This window comes from Sminthopsis crassicaudata, chromosome 2 (assembly GCF_048593235.1).
Source record: "Sminthopsis crassicaudata isolate SCR6 chromosome 2, ASM4859323v1, whole genome shotgun sequence".
Lineage (NCBI taxonomy): Eukaryota > Metazoa > Chordata > Mammalia > Dasyuromorphia > Dasyuridae > Sminthopsis > Sminthopsis crassicaudata.
This window is the reverse complement of record NC_133618.1, coordinates 481,753,355-481,779,527: the sequence shown is the minus strand read 5'-3', so window position 1 is coordinate 481,779,527 and position 26,173 is coordinate 481,753,355. Positions and strand designations below refer to the sequence as shown.

The following is a 26,173-nucleotide window of genomic DNA, read 5'->3' as shown; positions in this document are numbered from 1 at the left end:
CTAATTCTTATTTTACATTAAATAGAATTATTTTGAAGCAAAACCAGAGCATAAGTTGTACTTAGAGGTTTTATCATTGTCATTTTTCTAAACATTAATTGCTTATTTGTTAGTTTGAGTGTTCTAACCTACCCTTCACAAATTTGCAGTGTTTTTTCCATTGATTTCCATTATCATAAAAACAAAACTGTATACAGGCACTTGCAAAAATCCTATTAATGAAAATAGGAAACAAATCTGTCTTCTGTTCAATTGATAGTTAAAAAAAAAAAAAAAGGCTCAATATGCCGAAGTTGATCTTAGCTCTTAAAGATAGCTATTCCTGGTCTAGTGGAGTCTGACAAGCAGAAAATAATCTCAACAAAGAGAAAGTTCTCAATGTGATTAAATGGTTAAAAGTATTTTATCAGTATTTCTTTTTAAATGTTTATTTAATTATGTAGATGTTTTGTTTCCTTCTCAGTAAAGATTTGAATAGGTTATTAGATGCATATTCCTAATTTATTCTTTCTAAAACGTTTTTTCCTTCCATTGGTAATCTTAGTCATATTGTCAGACCTTTACCAAGAAAATAAAATTGAATGCTTGAATTTAGATGTCTTTTCTTTTGGGTATTACAAAAGGATGTACTTCTGATATTTCTTATGTTTCTGTGTAATTAGCAGTAATTTCTTTTGGAGACTATAGCATAAAAATTTCCTTATGGTCTAAATTATGACCTTTACAAAATACAATAAAAGTGCATACTTAGTTTTGTAAATTTTACAGGCAAAGTTGAGACATAATCAATAAAATTATTCAATTTATGGGCTTTAATTAGTAATTAATTAAGGCTTCTCTAGACATTTTCTAATCTATTGGCAAGAAATGTTTAGCGTCTAAACAGACTTTTAAAGTTTTCCCTTACATGGGCATCTCTAAAGATGAAACATCTCTTTTTCCTTTTCATTTATTCTTTTCATTCAGAAAAATGCCGAGTACCTACTATATGCACTACCCTATACTAAACACTTTTTTGAGGATACTGGCATTATTGTTGTTTAACATTTTAATCAACTCTATTGTGAATATCAGGTTTCTGATTTTATGTAGACATTTAATATTCGGAGTCATCTGTATTACAGTGACACTTGGCTGATTTGGGGGATTTCACAAATGGAAATTGCATATTGGAAGAGGTTTCAGTTTTTAGTATATCAGAGCAGACAATGCATACATGTTGAGCACCAGCAGACAACATTGACTTCAAAACAGCAATTCCAAAAATTGTTTCATTTTTTAAAAAGTACTTCTAATGACCTTGTTCATGCTTCTTCATTTGCTATTCTTTTTGTTCATAGAAGCAATTCTTTCACAAGTTAGGCAGAGAGACAGATTTAATGTATGCAAACTAAAGCCCATGTGTCTCCTGTTTAGGTTAGACTATTAATGAAATTGTGGAATTAATTGTAGAGTCTTGTAGGACATGTAAGAGGAAGAGAATCTAGTAGAGAAAGAAATAACTATGAAGTGGACACACAAGCTCTAAGAGCATTCTTGGAGAAAATCAGCTCCAAGTTAAATGATGCTCCAGCTACCTCACTTGATGGGAAATTAGACAGATTAACATAACACATTAACAATGCAGAATAACACAGACTGGCTCACCTAGTAACTTACTGAGAGGAACAAAGATTTTTATGGCCTTTAAAGAAAATTAAATTTAGCCTCAAAGGAGTAGAATAGGCATCCTTAAGACAGTAAGAAACACAATGAATCAATACATACTGGATTATTAAATGAGATGGCATTTTTTTTTGTATGTTTTGGGTGTGATGAAGCAATGAAAGATAAGTACTATTGAAAAATGCCCTGATTAAAAAATTTTTAAAAAAAGAACAAACAGGTGAAATAAGGCAATAATTTTGTTTTCTGGCAATAATATAAGAAGTTTAGGAATAGATAATAGTCTTCCACATAAGATGTACAAATCAAGAAATAATGACCATAGGAAATATTAATTAAAGAAAGACAAGAGGGCTCCAAGTACAGTAGAACAGAGCTTTTCTCTCCTGTCTAGATATAAATATTTTTGGAGACTACATGTTTCTACAGAGCCTAATAAGTAGAATCTTTAAAATAATCAAGGCAATGGCAGATGCTAAAAGGTAGGCAAATATGGTACTTACACTAAAAAATTTTGAGTATGCAGCTTTTCAAAAATTCTCTTTTTATAAATATAATCTCTTAATGACAATCTCATCACTACCAAAAAAAAAATAGTAAAATTGGCTAAAAATTAAAGTGGATAAGAAAAATACAGATTTTAGTGGTAGGAGCATTAGCAATTAAAACAAAAAGTTGAGTTTGTTCTTAGGGTTTGAGAAGTTACCTTAAAATATTCCCTCCCATTAGTTGAAGTTCTTATGTTCTAGGAAAGGCTACTTTGAAATATTAGGGGTAAGCATTATTTCTCTGAGTGTGTATGTATACTATGAACTGGCATGTACATGTATGAATGCTTAAAGTACTGTGCTAACACTAATGTCCTAGAACTTTTTCTTTTAAAAATTCCCTGCATATTTATAACAGTGATAAAAATGATAGAGTGATAACCTTCAGAAATGGGGTAATATATGCCAGAGGGGGTGATAGGTATATCAGAAGAGTAAAAGAAATGAAAAAAGAAGTTGGAGACCATCTTCCCTGCCAAAGACCAGTTCTTTGTAGATAGCAGTCAGTGTTAGCTATTGATGATATAGGATTTAGGTTGCATATTTTCCACAAAGCTTTTTTAAAATCACTTTTTAGTTTAGTAAACATAAATAAACATATTAGCCTGCCACAGTGATGGCAGAAGCATTGTAAAGGCTTTTATAGGGAGAATAACTAAATACCTTTCTTTTTTCTTTTTTTTATAGCAATCAGCAAGCCTTTTTACTAGAAAATATCCCCTGCAATAATGCAAGCTGTGAAAGGGTTGGTCGTATGTTTAAAGTCTACTGGGAGCTATCGGATCTTAATCAAATCAAAGATGCTGTGGTTGCAACCTTCTTTGACATTTATGAAGATGTGAGTTCAGAGCTTTTCAGTGTGTTTGGTTTTTAACTGCCATCTGCTTATTCTCATTTCAGTTCGTCCTCAGTATTTAACCAGAAAATGTAGGTTCACTAATGAAAACAAGTAGGCGAATTAAGAAAGCCTTAATAGTGAATAATAAGGGCATAATCTCATTAATATCTTTCACTGATAGAGGAAAAATGGTAACTATCTGGACTAGAATTATGCATATTTGGTCTTAATATACCTAGGTGCCTAAGCTGCTGGAATTTTATGTTCGTATACAATATATCAGCTATTTGGAGTTTTCATCAGGAGACTACAATTTGGCTACAGAAAACCCTTCAACCTATTGCAGAGAAAAGAACTTAGTTTTTATAAACTGTGTGATTATGAAAGTTCATAGCCTCAAATTATTAGACTCCAGGCCTGATTGTGAGATAAGTTTGTACTTAGCTCAAGATGTCTCTGTTCTTCCATTTGTAAAATGGAAAAATACAGCTCCCTTACCATATCAAAGGTTGTAGAACAAAAATAAAGGTAGTCTTCAAAACATTTTGAAGACTCCTAAATTTAATATAACAAAAAAGTATCCTAATTACTCTTCTCAGACTACTTAGAATATAAGAAGTAAGGAGTAGCTAAATGTCAATTTCTGTAAAAATTTGAAAATTATAAACCTCACATTAAAAATAAAAACAGTTAGAATAATCAAGTCTCAATTCAGGTATTGATTATCTCTGGATTTATTTAGGCCCTTCATCAGCTTTTGGAATTTCCTCTTGCTGCCATTCTTTGATCTTTTCTTTATCAAATAGCACCAGAGGGAGGGCTTTAAGGAGGGAGGTGAGGCCTAGGGATGTGGGAAGGGGTGGGATAAAGACTAGAAATCAGACAGGAACTCCTACTACTTATATAAGCAGAGAAAACAAGATGTTTCACTCAGTATTGTCTTTTTTTTTTTTTTTTTTTTTTTTTGGTCCCATGTAACAATTATTTAAAAACTACATTGGGTTAAAATTCATTTAAACATTAAAAATACTTGTGGCGGGGGCAGCTAGGTGGCGCAGTGGATAGAGCACCAGCCTTGAATTAAGGAGGACCTGAGTTCAAATGTGATCTCAGACACTTAACACTTCCTAGCTGTGTGACTCTGGGCAAGTCACTTAACCCCAGCCTGGGGGGGGGGAGGGGGAATGATAGATACTTGTGACCTCAGATCCTCTCAAACATTTTCTAAACATTTTTATTTTCATTTTTCCCATGAGTTTTGTGTATTGGCATGGTCATTTGTTATTTATCTTAGTGCCTTTGTAACCTATAGTTTCATCTGTGTTTTCCCCCCAGGGTATCTTAGACATCATCGTTCTAAGTAAAGGTTATACAAAGAATGATTTTGCCATCCACACACTAAAAAATAACTTTGAAGCAGATGCCTATTTTGTCAAAGTGATTGGTGAGTATTCCCTTTCATTAATATGAAATAGTAATATTAGGTTTGGTAAAATTCAGCAAATGTTCAAATACATATTTCCAATGGCTAAGTAAATGAACAAAAATACACACATCAGAATGCTCTCTTTTTTTTTTTTAATAATTTAATTTTTATTTTATTTTATAATTATAACATTTTTGACAGTACATATGCATGGGTAATTTTTTACATCATTATCCCTTGCACTTACTTCTATTCAGATTTTTTCCCTTCCTCCCCCAACCCCCTCCCCCAGATGGCAGGCAGTCTTATATATGTTAAATATATTACAGTATATTCTAGATACAATATATGTGTGTAGAACCGAATTTTTTGTTGCACAGGAAGAATTGCATTCAGAAGGTAAAAATAACAGTTTACACTCATTTCCCAGTGTTCCTTTTCTGGATGTAGCTGATTCTGTCCATCATTAATCAAGTGGAATTGGATTATGCTCTCCCTTTTTAATGTGAGAATATATATTGTCTTTTAGGAAGAAGATCTAGTACCATATTTAGTGTTCACAAATCCATTAGCCTTTCTTAATATTGCCTTTCATGTTATTAATTTTCAGGATACATAGTTAAGACTTAAATGTGATCAACTTTTTTGTGTCGTGCATTTGCTAAAAAATTTTTGTATTTAACAATTTTTCAAACTTTTGCTTTTGAATTCCTAGAAAAAGCCATGATTGTTGTTGATGCTTGTCATATTGCCAATTCCATTCCTGCCCAACTTCTCTATTTTACCATTATTTTAATGCATGTTTATCTTTAAATCATGCCAAATTATTCCATTTAAATATCTTTGTAATCTAGTTATTTTACAAACTAATGCTTTATTTCTTCACTTTCTAAGATTCACTTTTATGATTGTTTCAACCTGATAAATGTAAACTGTTAAACAAAAAAAAAGTTGACATTGCTATAGTGATGCTCCTGAATACAATTAAATCACAAGTTATGGTTTAAACCCAAAGTTCTACCAGAGGGAATTCATTGAAATATAAATTGAAGTTTGTATATTATATAAATTGAAATATATATCGAAATATAAATGCTAAAGCCTTGAAGAACCATTTATTGGAGCACTTCTGCAACAGTTTAAACATAGGATCTAATGAATAGAAATTCCTATTTTTTTATTCATGCTCACAACATCTTTTTAGAAGTTTTAAGGTTTCAACCATAGTCTGTTACCAAAACTAATTTATTTCATAATATTAGAATCAAGTCTGCTTGATCACTGATCTGGAGCGATACCTCACTTCAGTCTGAAATTTTAAGTACATGTTAAAAGAATGATGTGTTTATTCAGTTTACATTATGTCATGATCTAGATCTTTGAGTGGCAGAATGAAAAATAACTCACATTACCAAAGAACAGAGCCATGAATAGACCATGTAATACATTTTTTAATATTAAAATTCTAAGAATAATACTAAGCACTTAAACATTTAAAGTTTGAAAAATATTTTGCTTATTATTACCTCATTGGATCCTCTTAACAGCCATATGAGATAGGCACTATTATTATTCCCATTTTATAGCTAAGGAACCTGAGACTAAGATAGTTTAACTCATTTGCCCAGAGTTGTAATACCAGTAAATGTCAGAGGAAGTATCCAAAATCTATCTTCCTTACTCCAGGTGCAATTGTATACTGTGCCAATGAGATGCCTAAGCATGTAGCCCCATGGAACTTTTACAAACAGTGGTCATGTGCTCTGACAGAAAGAAATCATAAACAAATATAAAAAGATAGAAATTATAAATATATGCTTTACATACAATAGTATTGAAATAGTAAAGCAAGTCAGCAGCATTTATTAAATACATACTATATACCAGGTACCATGTTAAACTCTAGAGTACCAAAAAAAAAAAAAAAAAAAAAAAAAAAAGGGAAGGACAGCTAGGTAGCACAGTGGATAGAGCACCAGCTCTGAAGTCAGGAGGACCTGAGTTCAAATCTGGTCTCAGATACTTAACACTTCCTGGCTGTGTGACCCTGGGCAAGTCACTTAGTCCCAATTGCATCAACAACAACAACAACAACAACAAAAAGAGTCATTGCTCTCAAGGAATTCACAATATAATTGGAAAGACAACATGCAAAGAACAGTGTACAAACAAAATATGTAATGGATAAATTGTAAATTATCTCAGAGGGAAAACATTAGCATTAAGAAAGGTTTCTTATAGAAAATGAATTTTTTTTTTTCTGAGACTTGAGGAAGTGAAGAGACAGATGAGTAGAGAGAATTCAAATCTTGAGGAAAGCCATCAGCAATGCATGAGTAGAGAAATGAAGTGTTTTGTTTGAGAAAAAAACAAAGATGACAATTTCACTCGATCGTGGATTATAGATTGGTAAGGTGATGAAAGCAGGAAAGAGAGAGGGAATAAGGTGTAAGAAAACTGGAAGGGTAGGGAAGACCAGTTTATGAGAACTAAGATTGCCAGATAGAGGTTTTTTTATGTTACCTGGAGGTAATAGGGAGCCTCCAGAATTTATTGAATAGAAAGAAATAGTGTCATGATTAGACTATGCTTTATGATCACTTTGAAAGCTTGAGTGGAAAAAAGAAGTTCAGAAAGACTTTAGGCAGGGAAGCTAACCAGAAGACTTATCAGGAGTTCAGAGTAGAGGTATTAAAGACCTGCACCAAAGTGGTAGAAGTGTTAGAAGAGAGAAGGGAGTATATTCAAGAGATATTATTAAGGTAAAATTAATAGAACTTGGCAAAAGATTAGGGAGGGGGAGAGAAAAATGAGAAGTAAAGGTTGACAATTAGGTTGCAAGCCAGGGTCACTGGAAAGATAGTGGTACCTAAATAATAAAAAGAATGTGAGGGAAGGAAAAAGATAATGAGTTCAGTTTTAGACACATTTAGTTTAAGATGTATCCTAACTTTCTAATTGAAGATGTCTAATAAGCAGTTGGAGATTCAATACTAAAAGTTAGAAGAGAAGGAAGGATTGGATAAATAGATGAGTCATCTGCGTATAGATATGGTATTTGAATTAATCAGGAGCTGATGAGATCACTAAGTGAAATAATATAGCGGGAAAAGAAAAGAACTAACCTCACATAGTGTGCATGACCTGGATTAAAATTAAAGAGAGCAGACTGAAAAATGATCAGACAAGTGGTAGGAGAATCCATGTCTTTAAAATCTAGAGAAAAGAAAGTATCAAGGAGAAGAGGGTGATCAAAGGCTGCAGAGAAAAAATTTAGTCAAAGAAAAAAGTAAAGGAGAAATAAAGAAATTTGAAAATAAAGATTGTAGAAATAATAAAACTAAAAGCATATATTTTTTAAAATAATAACAAAATTAATTAATCAAGAAAAAAGGCAAGAAGGTCAAATAACCAAAAAGTTTTTAAATGGGCAAGGTGAATGTAAAATAGAAAGAACCAAAATAAAGAAAATTATCAGAAACTACATGTATAACAATAATCTAGAAAAACTAAGAATTCAAATATAAAGGATGGCATATATATTATATCGATTTTGTTGGCACTGTCAAATGTATATCCATCCAAATCTAGCTCATTCTGTTTCTTTCTACAACTCACAATGAAGTAAGCTATCAATTAACTAGCCATTGAGTATATTTTGGCCATTATTTGGTTCAACTCTTAGACTACTAACCCAGTGGCTATATATTTCTGAGGATATTTGGTGCGCATATTTTTGATTTTCCAAAGGCTTTAGCATCTCTTCTAGCTCATAATGGAGTACTCAGATTATCAATTAAAAATAGTTCTACCTTACTACCACCTTGAGCTCTCCAGTTTGTAGGATAGTTTTCTGGTCTCAGCCTCCATATATCTAAGAATATGATCTGGAATATATTCCAAAATTACCTCAATAAAAAAATCTCATCTTGGCTATGAGCCCCCATACCTTGCTTTTGGGAAACCTCATTCTTTTCTGTAACTAGCTTCATTATATTTCTCAGAAGATTGAATTTTTTTAAAGATATAAATAAAATATATATTTTAAAATAAATTTAATAAAAAATTTTATATTGTGCTTTGATATCACCTCATTATCCCTTCTTCCAATGTTTTCCCAGAGAACCATTCCTTATAACAAAGAATTTTAAGAGAAAGAAAAAAGTTCCACAAAATTTATCAATACATGAAAATATCTGATGTTTATTTATATAAGAGTGTTCTATAATCATGAATTCTTATCTTTTTAAAAGACTAAGGGGAGCATTCTTCTCATTTCTTTGTAACCACATTTGTGTATGTGTATGTGTGTGTTTCATTATTATTCTATCCATTTACTTTAATGTAGTTTTTCTATATATTGTTTTCCTGATTCCTTTGGGTATTTAGATCATATAAGTTCTTTGGTGGATCTCTATTCATCATTCTCATCATTCATTAAACACAGTAATATGTAGTTTTTTTTAAAAACTACAATTTGTTTAAGCATTCCCTAATCATATTTACTTTGTTTCCAATTATTTACTATCACAAAAATAATTAAATATAATAAAGTAATTATAAAAGAGCAGTAGCATAGCAAAACAAAACTATAAAGAAGCATTCAAAAAGCAAAACTGTATAGTTTTACCTGATTAGCACTCCTTCAGCACCTCCTCCCAGACTGCACATGGGGGAATGAATAAAGGAAAGGATTGTGGTTTTGGAATTCACTGGAATCTGTTTGAAAGATACTCAGAAATAAAACAATAACAACAACCAAAAAAAAAAAAAAACAGGGAAAGGTTCAAGAATCCCTTACTGGGGTCACCATGATTTGGGCAATTCGTGGCAGTAGATGATCTGGTGTAGTCCCCACTTTAATATGTTATTGAGGATAAGGGTAAACAAGGATAAGGATAAGCAAGGGTTCTTAATTTGAATTCTAGTGTGAACTTGTTTTCTAATATCTTGATAATTATATTTTAATATAATTAGTTATTTTTGTAATTCTTTAAGTGTGTGTGTTTATATGTATGTGTGTGTGTGTATTTAATTTTAAAACTTTGTATTTAAAGAAGACTTCACTATACTGCTCAAAGGGTTTATTAAACCAAAAAAAAAAAAAAAAAAAAAAAGGTTGAGAATCTCTGTCCTAGACTCAGATGGCTCCATATCCATATCCAGTTTGCACAGTTCTTTTGTTATGCACACTTGGGTTTCAGGGGCATAAGGAGTAAAATGGTAGATGGCCTTATTCTGTTGGGAGCTTCAAATCTCAGATAATCAGATAATTTTTGTAAAGAGCATAGGACAGTTCCTGGAACATGATAGGAATTACATAAATGTAAATACTTATTGTCTTTCCTTCTCTTCCCTCAACTTCATTGAAGAAATATTGTAAATGGGTTATTTGAAGCATTTACCCTCTCTGTAGATAACCCCATGGAAGTAATAGAACAGGATGGCAGATTGGCAGTTTTTCTTTTCACAAAGCCTATGAAAAATAATTCATATGATGTAGCAAAGTTCACGTGCCCAAATGCCAAATCTTGTGCTGACTGCCAAGCTTTCATGTATTTCTGGTTTTGAACTCTTATCATATGACAATTATAAATGCTGATATCCAAGGGAAATGAATGAGTTACTACAAAAATATATAATGTCTAAATAAAAAAACAATACCAACAACAATAATAGAAGTCATTAACAACCCAATGTCAGAAGAAATTGAGCCAGCTAATTATAGGGGGAAAACATAAAACCTAATTCCCAAGTAAGGGAGATAGAAAGCAGAGGAATAAATCTCTATACCAATCTCAATAATCAATATTGATTGCAAACTTTTAAATAAAATTACAAGGAGAAAGCAACAGTGTAACAGAAAATAATTCACTATCGCCAACGTATAGTCATACCAGAAATATAAGAATAGTTCAAAATTAAGAAAACAATTAGTACTAATAATAATGTGTGTATAACAAAGAAAAGGAAAACAATAGGATTATTGTCAATAAATTCAGAAAAAAAATTTTGACCAAATTCAGCACTATGTTTAAAAAAATAAAAAACACCCGAAAAGTTAAGAATCATATTCTGGCAAAACTATTTTTAATGTTATTTAAAAGATATTTAAAACCCAAGTTCTAATATTATTTTCAATGGAGAGCTATCAGCTTTCCCAAAAGAAATTTAGATAAGGCAAGATTGTCCCACCCTCCCTGTTTACATACTGAAATGCTATCTATAATAGTCAGACAATAGAATAAATTTAAAGCTCTCAATGAACAACAGCAAAGAAAAAATAAAACATATTTATTTGCAGATGACAAGATGATGTCCTTTTAAGACCATGGAGAATAGAAACTCATTGAAATGATTAGTCATTTCAGGAAAGTATTAATATACAGAAGAGTAACATGAAATAATAAAGTACTAGCCTCAGAGCAAAGACTTAGGTTCAAATTCACCTTCAGACAAATATATACCCAAAGATTTTTCTTCTCAATACCCAAAACCAGAAGTGTTGAACACAATCCATATACAGCCCACAATATTCCCAAATGTGGCTCAAACCAGATAAAAATGCAATTGGGAAATATTTAACAAAGTAAATAAAAATACTATAAAACATAATGTTAATATGTGTTTTTCTAAGTCAAAATACAACCCACAGGGATACTGACAAATCTCTGTCTAGTAGCCCCCATTTCTAATTGAATTTGATACCATTGGTTTAAGCAATGCTCTAAGTTATAGATTACAAAATAAATGCACAGAAGCTATTAGCATTTTCACAGGATAGCAACTACAAAATAAATAAAATGTCCTAATTAACATGCACACAAGATTTCTATAAATGCAACTACGAACTATCCTATGAAAATAAAGGAAAGACAATTAGCAAGGCATTTGTGGTCATGACTGCGGCCTCTGCCAATTTAGTAAAAAAATTTAAAGATCTACCACAATTCTTATTACATTTACAAAGAGTATACTTTTTATACCTAGACAAAGTAATAAAATCATATAGAAAAAGAAAAGGTGCAGAATCACAAGAGAAATAAAGAAAAAAGTATAAATGGAGGGAAACATGGTTCTTACTACTAGACCTCAACCTATATTGTAAAGTAGTAGTCATCAAAACTTTGGTACAGTTAAAAAGAAAACTAGATTCATGGAGTACTCCAGAAAAGCAAGAAACAGAATGACTACAAACCAGTAGCCCATTTAAGAATATAAATTACTACTGAAAATTTCCTACTGAAAAGATTTTTCATTCAACGGGAAAAAACCATTTGCATAGGTTTTTTGTTAATATTCTGTTATTTAATAGAATCATACAAATTATTTTGGAGTAATTTCATCACATATTTACTATATCGTACAGTGATAAGTTTGAAAGAGTAATATAAAATCACAGATGTAAAGCCAGAAGCAACCTTATAGCCTATTTAATCCAGAATCTTCTTTTTGCAGATAAGGAAACTGAGAGCCAGAAAAGTTAAGTACCCTTGCCTAAGGTCACACAGATGGTAACTGGAACATCTAGGATTTAAATCCTGAATACTCTGACTTAAACCTGATGCTCTTTTAATTTGATAGTTATACAGTAGAAAGAATATTAAGAATATTACAGAAAAAAAGCAAAATATGTTTTGCAAAAGTATGATGATGCATGTTTATGTATACTTTCTGCAAACAGATGCCTACTTTATTACCAAGCTTTAGAAAGCTTGATAAAAGCAATGCAGATGCATGACTGAATTTCCAAGGCATGGGTTTATGTGTGATTTTCCAACAATTTGAATTCATTGACCAGTATTCTGTGACTTTTGCCCTCATGCTAAGGAAAGTTCCATCAGGTTTGTTTTTGTTTTTGTTTTGGAAAGAAATATGTGCCAGTGAAGGGGAAAAAACTTGTCATGTGCAGCAGCACCCTACAGCATAGAGATCCCATGCAGAGATCTTTTTATCAGTTTCCTCTAAGAATATGATCATATTCTCTTTTTCATATGAATCTTAATACCTAAGGTTATTACTTCTAGAGTGATTGAAAACTGAAATTAGCTTGATCAAATGCAGTTGTTGTGACTCCTGCTAATAATGGACACATGTATTTTTAAATTTGTATCTGACCCAATATTATTTGTGTTTTTGTGAAATCCCAGTTCATTGGGATAGGTGGGTGGAAAAGGAAAAAGTAATGAAAGTTCATAATATAGATCCTTACTTAAGCATTGGAGAGACTTATTTTCTGAGGAATTTAAGAGATTTCACTTGTAAAAAGTTAGTAAGTTCTGAATGTGAGATAGACTTGAAAGAACCTAACAGTGTACTCTTTATTAATAATAATAATCCACTACATTTGTGTGGTGCTTTACAGTTTTCCAAATTTTTTCTGATTCATTCCCTCATTTTATCCTTTCAACAATCTGATAATTATCTATTAGGAACTGATAGCCCTCCTTACTTTTAAATAGACCTAACATCAAGGAGATAATTGTTTAAAAAAAAAAAAAAAAAAAAAAGGCAAGAATACACATGACCCAATAACAATTATAGTCAGTATAACAAATCCATGCGTCTTTCTCTGTTCCCTTACAGGGAGGCTTGTCCTAGATCCTGATCACAATGCACAGAATGAGATGAAGATCTTGCCCTGTTAGAGAAACAGTGACCCCTCTTTCTCTAATTGCTTTAAAGCCAAATGTCTCTTTTACGTTTCACAACCTCTGACTCTCTTCTTTCTCTTTGGCTTCATAACCATGTTTTTCTCTACCCGCATAGCTAAATTATGACTATACCCATCACCCACCAGCCCAACACAGATGGATAAATACTATCCAGTGGTGTCAAATTCAAATAGAAGCAAATCTCTACAACCTCCTATTGACTTAGAAAATTACAAATTGACAATATTTTGTATTGTATTTTTTTATATTGTTATATACTTCCCAATTATATATTAATCAGGTTCATCCTACTTGGGAATTTGGAAAAAGCCTTCCAATTATGATTTTTGCATCATTTCTATAAGCTCGGTTTTACAATTGAAAAAAAAAATCAAACATAGAAAAATTAAGTGACTCACTCTGGCTCACAGTAAGTGAGAGGGAGAGCCAGAACTAGAACCCAGTTGTAGTAGTCCTTTCATATATCATATATGATAAATATTACTACAAGGTAAAGTATCATATCTTTAAAATCCTACCATATCACATTTCATAAGTATTAATTCTGTTTAATAATAGCATGACATTCTTTGAAAGAACATATCACAAATCTTTTGTTCAAATAAATTCTGTGCAATCCTTAGAATTTAATTACGACTTGAAAGATGACAGAAACACCAAGACATACTCTTGGGCCACTTCTAAGTGGAGCTATTTGACCCTTTTTTTATTATGATCTATCCTTTTGCTCAGTACCTGAAAGCCAAAAAGACAGAGAATAATTGTCTGCATTTTCATCCTGTGTTTATTTACTCATGATATATAAATTTCACCAATATAATAAAGATCTAGCAACTATGTTATATTCAAGATATTTGGCATCAAGACATCCATATCTGCTTGTTAACTAGACACCACATATAATAGAAAATTTTATTATATTATTGGAAATGAAAATAATATAATATAGAACAACCGTAATCTGGAACAATTTAAAAGATGACTTTCGTAACAAAAGATATGTTTTTATATATTGCCTTTAACAATAGACAATATATGTATATTATATATATATGTATATATACACATATATATATTGCTTGTATATAATATAGACTTATTATCATACAATCATAGCATTTGAAAATATTTCTCCTATATATTTGTTATCTCACTGATCAAGAATATTTCATTCAATGGTACACAGCACTACCCATTAGTGCTCTCTCCATTCTGTATTACTTTTATTTATATCTATCCATAAATTCGTCACAAAAAAATCCATACATTGTACTTAGGATTATCCTTTAGATGCCAGAAAATTCTGAGGGGAAATTATACATTTCACATTCTATTAGCCATATTTTTAAGTAATTTATTCAGAGATTACCTCTCTTTCATATAGCTGCAAGCATCATGTCAGTGCAAGTTAAACATTTTAATTATAGTTTTAATTTATTTAATTCTGTAAACAACTCACCCTGTAGAATAAATTATACTTTATGCATTTCATTAATATTTTGTAAATAAGATATTTCTGGACCAACTAGTGGAAATAGTACTTGACCTGGAAGTTGTATTAATTGAGTTATATCTGATTATATAAATCAGTCAATCTACAAACATTTATTATATGTTTGGTGTTTTTGGCACTATACTGAATAGGGTTCTTGCTGTTAAGGAGATCACATTCTAATGGGAAGATGTATGCAAACAACTATTTCCACATGTAATTAATTCATTCTGTGACCTTACAAAAGTTAACTTCTCCCCTCTGGACCATGGCTTCTTAGCTATCAGATGAAAGTGCTCAGCATGTTGTGACTATGAAGTCTCCTGGGATATTGATGACCACTTTTCGAATAAACTATATAATAGATGTTATATATGCTGAATGGAGGGGACACCTAGGTAGTACAGTATCATCCTGTAATAAGGAAGACCTGAGTTCAAATTTGGCCTCAGGCACTTGCATTAACTAACTGTGTGACCCCAGGTAAGGCACTTAGTTCTGATTGTCTTGCCAAAAATAAAATAAATATCAAACGTCAAAGCTATATTAGAACTTCTGCCTAGAAGTGGAAGCTACTTTTAGAACACTGTTAAAATTTGAAATCTTAGAGCATGCCTGTGAATCAGTTTCATCTTTACATGACTGTACTGCTAAAGAAATGAGGCTTAGAGGGTGTGTGGTTTGGCAGGGTTAGCTGGTATGTCAGCTCATAGTACTTACTGTGAGCCCTAAATTGCTCACTATAGAAAGATATAAAAAATAAAATAAATTGTTCCTTCTCCATGAATCTCAGAATTAAAGTCAGTTGTGATTGGGAAAGACAAGAATGATTACCTGTTTTTTGTGATACTTCCAGGATTTTCACTACCTATATCCCACTAATCTCCTATGGAAGATTGGGTTCTTTATATATTTGCCACACACAAACACAGTATGATTCTTTCAATAAACTCATAAACATGTATATAAAAAGTGTAGATTTTTCCTAAACTGTTGCACAGTGTTTGAGGGTGGGCTTTTAATAGAATAGTAATAAAATAGCTTTGATGATTTTAATATTCCTTTTCTGAGTTAATATTATAGTATATATGAAATTTTGATCCTTATATCACCTGGGAAATTATATTTCTACATTTATTTAGTAGAATACTGACACCTCAGTTATTCACATCCTTGGCATTATAAAGTTTTTAAATTATAATTTAGAATTGACATTTGAAGGGAGGCTATCACAATCTACCCTTCCACTCACTTTTCCCCAGTCATCAAAAAGGAACGTTTAGGAGGGGGAGGTCATAGAAGATAGTGCATCCTCATTTCCCAGGTACTCAGAAGCCCTCTCTCCACTTACATAAGCCACTACTCTGAATTATTTAATCTCTATGCTTGTCCTCTCTCCCTTCTCATTCCAATCTACTTTTCACAAAGCTGCCAATATAAAATTGCTACAGCACAGACCTGACCACATATGTCCCTGCCATTCTCAAAGACATTCAGTTACTTTCCATCACTTCTAGGATAAAATGGAAATTCTTCAGCCTAGTATTTAAAGGCTTCCACAGTTGAACTCCTACCTATCACCCAAATTTATTTCATACTACTCTCCTTCATTAACTTGACATTCCAGCAATATTATATTATTACCTATTTCATGAATCTGACAAGTTAGGAGAGCTATCTTTTCCCACTAGACAATCCCATCAGGTAATTGGGAGAATTAAATGAGGGAATGAGTGGAAAGGACTTTGAAAACTATAAATGCCTACCCAAATATAAAGGATTGTTATTATCAATAAAGGGTACATTGAAAGCATTTAATGTTTCATTTAATTGAATCGAGACATTCCTAAGGCCATTCAAAATCTATGGATACTTAGTGTTACCTATAAGTCTAGAAAAGAAAATACCAGAGAAAAGTGTGGGTTTGCTAAAAGTTATACAGTGAGAATAGAATTGTGATTAAAATCAAGATTTCCTAACTATTACTATTATATGGTTTGTTATGCGTCACATCACAGAGAAGATCTTCCCATTGTATATAGTCTCTCTGTGTTCTTCCCAAGAAGGAAAATGATCCTTTTATAGATTATCCAATTTCCATATTTTTAATCTGTACGAAAATACCATCATCATGTAATTTCTTGATTATTCCAAATGAATAGAAGTTGCCTTTTTGTAGCACTGAGTCATTTCTAATCTCAGTTTTACTTCAATTTCATTAACACTACATGATGTTAATTAAATTAATTAAATAGCCACCTATATTTGTCCCAGAATACAGAAAAATCTATATTCTCTTACAAGCTGCTTCCTCTTTATAATATGTTTTACTAGCATCTTTTTTAAACGATGAAGCTAATTAATGAAAACTTAAAAATAAAAAAATAAGGATTATGTTCACAGTAATTAAGAGACCAAGTCCAATTCAATATATCTAAGGATTTTTAATGGCACATGAGTTCTTTGAGATCATGTAGGCATACATTATTGACTTTTAAAGTATTAATAATATTATCAGTAGTATGAACAAATGAATGAATTCATCCATGGAATTATCTTATTACAACATCTGGCTCACATTCTTCAATATCTTCAAATGAACATTGTTTGTTAGCATGACTAAAAGCAACACCAAACTTTTCTTGCAAGCCATGTAGCTCTGCTATGTGTGTAATTAACCTTTAGATATATAGGATTCCCATTAGAATGAAAGTAGCTGATTTTGTATTTCTTAGCTGATGTTAATATGTTTTTTCTTTCTTTAGCATTCACTGACGTCTAGAAACCATTGAATGACTTTTTTAGGTTTTTCTTTAGCAGACTTTTTGAAAGACTTTAAACTAATATGATACCAATGGAAAATGTGGTATCAAAAATGAACTTGATGTTTACCTTCTAACAAATATAATAACCAATTATCTTATATTAATTATTTACCATGTGCCAGGTTCTGTGGATGCAGATATAAAAATTGAAAAATCCCTACTTAAGGAGCTAACAGAATATAATGGAATTGTTTCACTATGGTGGTATATAGTGTATTCAATGCATTTCACAACTACATTAATGCAGTTTTACTTTTCTTTTGTATTGACCTTTTATGACTAACTTTTAATGCCTCTAGTAAAAACACTGTTAAGCTTTTAGGGTTTCAAATCAATTCAAGAAATGTATAAAGGCAGTAGGACTACAAAAAAACAGTTCCTCAAGGAGCTTAAATTTTACTAGGGAGATATAACTTAATAATATACAGATAAGCAAGTAAAAAGTAATTTGTTAAAGTAAAGAACACTGGCAATTATGAGAACAAGGAAAGCAATGTCAAATTACTGAGATCTGAAATCTCCAGTAATTTCTGACAAAGATATAAAAGCTGAGTTGGCAGAATATCTGCAAACTGATATTTGTGTAGAGATAATAGAAGCTAATGAAAATTGTTGAATGGAGGAGTGACATTGTCAGACCTGTATTTTAGAAATATGATTTGATAGTTACGTAGAGGATGGTTGGAGAAAGGAGAGACTAGAGATAAGCTAGTATAATATCCAAGGGAGAGCTCTTTTTAATAAGAGCTTGAATTGCAATTGTGTCCATAGAAATTGAGAGTAGTATAACATAAGAAAGACATTGCAGGAAGAAAATTGATAAGGTTTGGCAGCTGATAAGGAGATGTGAGAGAATCAAAGATGTCACTTGGATCCTTAGATGTTTGGAATGAGCAAGTTTTGTGAGAGGGTAGTAATGCATTCCATTTTTTACATGATAAATTTGAGATGCCAACTAGAATTTCAAGTTGAAATCTTCAGTATTTAATTAACAATCCAGGACAGAAGTTCTAGAAAGAGTTTAGAATTAGATACATAGATTGAATAAACAAGAATCAATGAGACTGAGAGAAAAACAGTAGGGAGAGGGGGAAAAATGACTCGGTACAGAGCTTTAGTAACCACTCTTGCTTAGTATACAGAAGAGGAATAATGACTTAGAAAGGGAGCCTAAGAAGGAAAAAATCAGACAGATAAGAGGAAAACCAAGAAAAAAGACATCACAGAATCAAAAAGAGGGAATAGCAGTTTTGAAAGTTACACAGAGATCAAGTTACACAGAGAAAAGGCTATCAAAGAAGAGATTAAATTTCTTCAGGCGAGAAGAGACTTGAGATAAAAAAAATAATCAGGAAACTATTACAATTGTTAATAAAGACCTAAAGTAGGGTAGAAGTTGTATGTTTAAAAAAAAAAGGATTTGGCAAGAAATTGTTACAGTTGTATGAATAGAAAGAAGGGTTATGATAAAAGAAATTGGAAAGTAGAATTGATAAATTTTAACAAATGATTATGATGAGAGTTAGGGAAAGGAGAACCCCCTTTTGGTCGTTGCAAAGATAGTCGTTTGACGGCGCAGAGTCCCCTGTAAAAGGAATTTACAGGCCCGAAAACCTAGATTGATTAAAAAAAAAAAAAAAAAAAGGTTTATTGTAGGGGTTTGGAAGTAAGGGTAAAGGTAGAAAGATGCCAGGGCCAGAGATGGTCACTGGGCAGACAGGAACCTTTACATGGCCGGAAAGATACCATGTTTGGGGGGAAGGGCTCCTGCCAAGAGAGAGCTCCAGTTGGGGCTTGTGGGTGGTGTCCCAAGTTGGCTCAGATCCGGTGGGGGCTGGGACAGGGACAGGCCTGATGACCAGGATTTGTAAATCAGAGGTGGGGGGGGAGAATTTCTTAAAGGGACCTCAACCCCCATCAATTATATATATGGGGTGATGTTAGGTTCTTACTAAGTGCTAAGACGGTACTTAACAATTTTCTAGTTCACACCTTTGGTTCCAGCTTTTAAGGGGAGTTTACCCCTTTGAACTTCTGAGGAGGAGTTTACATATGAAAAGGAGTTTAGACAACCTTTAAAAGGAGCAAGCTCATTGGTTGAAGTTTCTCAAGACCCCTGTTGAGTTCTCACTACAATCTCTGCGAGGATAAAAGAAGACAACATTGGGGGAGTAGTCTACTCTGGGACAGAGTTGGGATGGCAGGCTGGAGGAGATTCAGAGCTCCCAAGAAACCTGCATATAGAGAAAAGGATTCACAGAGAAATGAAATCTCCTCCCAGAGAAGGATTCAATTGAAGAGACGACAGGACCTTTACAATTTGGTGCCCTTTGCTTATCCTGTCTAGGACTTATTCTCCACCCTTCAGAGGAGCTAGCCTGGACCTTTGCAGGGTGGGAAAAATCAAAGATGACACCAAGGTTGTGAAAGTGGTGACCTCAACAGTAATAAGGAAGTTTGAAAGATTAATGGATTTGGAGCAGAAAAGATAATGTAATGATACCTGTGATCCAAATTACAGTTCACCCATGATGCTTACTCTGAAATGAAGTGGGGCTTTTCCCACCAGTCACTGCTTCCAAGTTCACAATTCTCTCCTTGTTTGCCATCATCACTAAGTGATCTGTGGATAGGAGGTATGGGCAGAATCTTCTTTTTGGCATCAGACAGACCCCAGGGAAATGGTTAATTTAGATCATTTCTGTCCCAAAAGGTTAACAGTAAGATCAGAAGCATGAAGCTTGCACAGCAGAGGGAGAATAGAACAGTGGAATAGTAGAATATTAGGTGATAATGGCTATATATAAATGTATATGTGTTGAATTTGTCCATGATCTTGTAATTCTTTAGGTCCATTTATGAATCCTGATTCTGATAATACCACTATTTCCACTTTATAGCTCTATCACTGTAAGATATATAGATATAGATATATTATACACACATACATATATGTGTGTCCTGACTGCCTTGCTAAATGAACCATTCATATAACTACATATAATAATCTGGAAAATAGTTACTCTTCATTTGCTTGGTTTTTTCTGTGTGGATTTCTAGGGACAAAATCTTGTAAGTTCTTATTTAGGAGCCTGTGAAGTTTTAGAAGGATTGATATTATTAGTACAATGCTATCTGCAAAAAAGAACATCTGCAGGATCTATTTTACCCTCGTTACAATCAACAAAGAATCCATACTGTAAGCCACCCAGATAGCAATGGAGAAAATCATGGGAGCAAATATCTTGCTAATGATAAATTGCTATGCAACAAAAATAAGGATATTCTACATGTTGTGTTAGCATCGATATAATTTTAAGAGAAGGCTACAACCATGTTGAGTGGATTTCTTGTGAAGGATTTCTGAGAATACAAGGATAAAAATTGTCTAAGATGAGGTGTGGATAGTTTATAAACTGCCCTTACCCACCTCAGTGAGATCCCAGATCTATTAAAATCTAGCATCATGGGACTTTGAGTTTACAAACCTTTTCTAATTACACTACCTCAGACACATAATAAGTTCTCAGGACACATTCTGTACTATTTTACTGCTAGGAAAAGTAAAACTCAGACCACAGAAGGTGCTACTGTCAAAGCCAAAATGTCAGTTTTGCTTATATTTTTTTCTTGATACTGCTGTATTTATGCAGGAGCAGTATATCCCCCAGTGCCGAATAAAACACATTTATTTTCTGCTCTTGTATGATTTCTGTATTCTCTGTGGTAACCCAGGAGATTTAGGGAAGTACATTAGTCCTTCATCACTTATTACAGTAACTGCGTGAATGTCACTGAAAAGGTCAAGCACTTTTATAGTTGAGACATTCATTTGAGCACAGGTTAACCTTTATGATAATAACATATCTAGATGTTCTGACCAAATTCTTAATTAAACAACCTTCTCAATTAAACAGAGTTCACTTACTGACACTGAATTGATGTTGAAAGAACAAGTGGTTCCTTTTGGAATTTTTTTAAAAGTCTAGGTCCAAATAAAATAATCCTCAATATTCCATTTATATTCTAAGGGCAGTTTTTCTTTTGCCACAAATGTATTGATTCAAAAGCACTTTATAGGTGGAGTTGATTTCATTAAATAAATTCTGTAGGGGAAAAAAAAGCTTTTAAGTGGTTAAGTATCTTAGTATTGTGATCATGTCATTTTAAAGTTAGAATTAAAAACACCAACAGAAAGACAAATCTAGTTGCAAAGACATTTTTTGAATGGAAATTACTTTTATAAGGCAGGAGCTAGCAATTTTTTTTTTTATTGTTGCTAGAGAAGTTCTATATTTTTGAAATTATTTCAGAAAGTTGGTGCTAATCCATTGATCTATTAATTTTTTCAAATATTTTAATTACAATGTTAGGATTTGTTTTCACTAGTGCCTCTGATACTGAAGAGTAAGAGACCCCAAAGAAAATTTCATGGATAGGAACTTTAAGGGAAAATTTAGTTCTCATCTTGAATTATCATGCTGGCTGCTGCCACCATCTCTTAGAGTTCATTTTTTCATTACTCCATTCAACAGACAATATTAGTTATCTACCATGGTACCTTACATAGCTCTTTTTTTTTTTTTTTTTTTTAATTTTGCTGTCAATGTTGGGAGCTCCCAGGAACTCGTCTGTAAGTTAAGCTTTTAGTTGCCTGGAGCACTAACAGGCTAAATGACTCCCCATAGTCACACAACTAGAATATACCAAAAACAGGATTCAAACTACAGAGGTCAAAACAAAATCTGTATACATTAATCCATCCTGCATCTCATCTTGCACATAATATGTGCTTAACAAATATAAGCACTTCACAAAGATATTATTTGATCTTCATAACAGTCCTGGGAGGTTGGGGCTATTATTATCTCCACTTCAGTTGAAGAAACTGAGGCAGACAGGTTAAGTGATTGCCTAGCATCACACAGCTGGTAAATGTCTGAAGCTGGATTTTAACTAAGTTCTTCTGACTCCAAGCTCACCACTCTACATTTTGCATTGAAATGAGATTGTATTGTGGGCATAGGCATGATAATAATTTGAACAACAGATTTCCTTTTAGGTTCTGGGGCAAGAAAGTGGCATAATGAAGTAAATGGCAGTACTCCCACTGAAAGGAATGTGTATATCAAGGCTAGACTAAAGGCAATGAGATCCAGTTATACAAGCCTTATACTGTAATGTGGTTTGGCTATGAAGAATATTCAATATACAGTATTGGCAATATTAATAGAAATCCTCAGGTAGGTCTTCCTGAGTCCAAGGCTTGTTCTCTATTATGGGATACTGATGGACATTTGTATAATTCTGTCTTAGTAATACTGCTTTTTGCTTGTACAAAATCCAGAATAAGTTTGGGAATTTATAAGCCATTTTTATCATTATTCTTTGGTAATGAGCATAAGGAAGTGAGCATTTAAACTGTGGATGGTTACATCTTAATCTATTAGCAAATTCAGTAACAAAAAAACAAAGAAGTCATAAACTTAGATGAAGTCTCTATTTTTGAAAGAAATTTTACTTAATGAATAGCATTCTGCTAAGAATTAATAATGGAACAATCTATATGCTGGCTAATGAGAGCTTAGTTTTACCATTACAAATGTTTTCTTTGTATTTATTCATTCACTAAACATTTATTAAGTGTTCAATGCCTTTTGATTAAGTATCTGAAATCTTCCCCTAAGAAAGGTGTTATTGTATCAGAGAGAATGATCATGACTTAACTAATTAAACCTAATGTTTAATGTAGAAAAACCATAATACATAAAGTGTAATATATAAAAGCCACGTATTTTATTTGGGGTTGGGTGGGATAGGATTGCTGATGATATAAATGAAAAGAAAGTAAGGAATAAATTATCTATTACATTTGTTTTGTGTGTATGTTTATATATATATAAATCAAAGATTTAGTAATCTTTAGTGTTTTTACAATTATATTCTGAACAATAACTTGTCAATCATATATAAAATATTTGGCCACTCTAAAGATTAATAGAAAAGTTCATTTGAGATATAAAAAGTTCAGTGTTCTCTATGCTATTTTTGGCACATATTTTCATTTGTTTGCATTTACCACATCCCTGATAGTCTCAGCTGAAATTAGGCTAACCAATTGAAAAATAGAAAAAATAAGTAAATGTCACGTAATCTTCAAGTGATTAATTGTCTTATCTACAGATTTTGCAAAGTAGCATCAAGTTGGGCAGGTCAGAAAAAGCCTTCGAAATATTAGTTTAAGGGCAGCTAGATAGTGCAGTGGATAGAGTGCCAGCCCTTAAGTCAGAAGGGCGTAAGTTCAAATCCAGCCTCAGACACTTAATACTTCCTAACTTTGTGATCCTGGGCAAGTCACTTAACCCCAATTGCCTCAGCCAAAAAAAAAAGAAAAGAAAGGAAAAGAAAATTAAATGTTAGTTTAAGTTGGACAAGCTCATATCTAAAGGAACTAGATTTATTTTTGTTTATAATTGTGTATCAATATACTACATTCATGAACTATAGAGAAAAAAATAGAAGAGATTAAAAATATTTGGCTTGTCATTTTAACATAATAATAATCTGGGTTTTGTTTTTTTTTTTTATTTTTCAACAGTTCTCAGTGGTCTCTGTTCTAATGACTGCCCTCGTAAAATAACAGTAAGTCACATCAACTATCATTTGTAAATATTGGTATAAAATGCTGTCTAGGATAGTTCATTTATATATAGTAATTTAAGATTTGCAAACTGTTTTTCATTTATTATCTCATTTTACCTTCACAATAACCTTGTGAAGTATTATGCCCATTTTTCAGATAAGGAGACCAAAGCTTAGAGAGTGGTTTAGTTAAGGGATTTCCCCAAGGTCTCACTGATGACAAACTAATTAAATGGCTTTGTCAAATAGTGGTCAAATTACTATCTAATAAAAATTACTAGTATTTCTGTGACAGTTTAGAATCTACAAAGCACTTTCCTTATCCTATCCCATTTGTTCCTGACTATATCACATATGCTCCACCCCAACTCTTTGTTCCAGATGACATAAGTTAACCAGAGAGTTGAGGGACTCATCCAGGGTCCCACAGGTAGGAAGTGCCAGAGGCAGGTTTTGAACTGCAGTTATTCTGACTCTAGATCTAGCATCCACCCACTGTTCTCAAGTTTTCCCTGGTACCTCAAGATATTCTGCATAATAAATCATTTTCTTTACTTTAGAAATATCAGAATTTGAAATGAGTTATCAGGAGTGTTTTAACTATCTTAATTATTTAGTAACAGTTTAATTTGAGTGTTCCAGAAATCAAAAGAAAGGACTGTATATACTCTTTGTGCACAGAGAAGAAAATTTTCAAGTAAACATGTGCTGATTGGCATAATCATACTACCAGTGGGAAAAGTACCAAGAACTTTGTTGCCTCCATGATATGTAAAGTTTGTTGGTAGTTTTACATTTAATTGGGTTCTCCTTTCATTGGGTCCTAGATAGAGAATAATCAGGTGCCTTTTGATCAGCTAGCTTCTATTTGTCTAAAAAAGAAAATTGGGATCAGAGAAAAGTGTTGAGCCCAAGTTCACACAAATGCCCGATTGGAGCCCAGATCTTCAGACTCCAAATCTAACATGTTTTTCACTCTTCCCAGACACTTTGCTCTTTTTTCTTCTGATTTTAGCCAATTTTCTACTTATTAGCATATTCATCAGAACACCAACAAAGGGAAGAAGAGAAGAAGTACAATCAAGCTAGTTGTCTTGGCTACACATTCTCACAAATGAGTTCATGATGAAGTCTGTAACTTTCAAACAAATCACACTGAGGGTTTTTCTCTTCCTCCATGTCCATTTCCCTTTATCTCTCTGTCTCTTTATCTGCTTGCATATATAAAATATTTCTCCCTTATGCAAACCAGCCTCCAAATAAACCTGAATACTCTCTTGAAATCATTTTGAAAGTCACATCAATAAAGTCCAATTTGCAAAACTGCTCCTAGATTGATTACTCTGACAGTTTAGTTCCCTCAGGGTTCTCAACAGTTGATACATTTACCTCCCATTTATCCATTTATGACTTTCTTTGAGGTTCAGATCCTGTTGAACAGCCTTTCACATTTTTCATTTTCCCTCCCCAGAGATATCATAGATCACAACGAAAGTGACAGACTCAAAGATGGGAAGTATACAACACTTCCCCAGTGTTCTGTCCATCAAGTATATACCCACTTTTGGAAATTATTTACATCCTGAAAGTTTGCCTTCTTCATATTGATTTTGATTTCAGAGTAATTTTATCATGCTACAAAGTGTCATCACCGTAAGATTCTGAATCCCCCTTCCTTCTCTACAAAAGCTGGTATACTACAAATTTTTTCACTGCTAAAGTTAGCTAATGAGATAACTCTTCTTTTTTATTTTTAATTTTTTAAAAATATATTTAACATTTTATTTTCCCCAATTATAAGTAGAAACAATTTTTAAACATTCATTTTTTAAAATTTTGAATTTCTGATTAGTTTTCCCCCATGACTTGATATAGTTTATACATGTATAGTCATGTTGTGACAGAAAACAGTAAAAAAAAAAAAAAAAACCCGAAGAAAAATAAAGTTTTTAAAAAGTATATTTTGATCTGCATTTAAACTTAATCAGTTCTTTCTCTGGAGATAGTTAGCATTTTTCATCATAAGCCCTTCAGAATTGTCTTGGGTCATTATATTGTTGAG

General features: G+C 32.5%; 1 protein-coding gene across 1 annotated transcript in view; it reads left to right on the top strand.

Annotated features, from left to right (window-relative positions):
* ITFG1 (integrin alpha FG-GAP repeat containing 1) overlaps positions 1–26,173 on the top strand; it is a 272,577-nt gene that overhangs the window by 178,690 nt on the left and 67,714 nt on the right. The window contains exons 11-13 of the mRNA XM_074293314.1: positions 2,901–3,051; positions 4,387–4,495; positions 24,068–24,111. Of these exons, the coding sequence (XP_074149415.1) occupies positions 2,901–3,051; positions 4,387–4,495; positions 24,068–24,111 (304 nt within the window). The remainder of the gene's footprint in view (positions 1–2,900; positions 3,052–4,386; positions 4,496–24,067; positions 24,112–26,173) is intronic.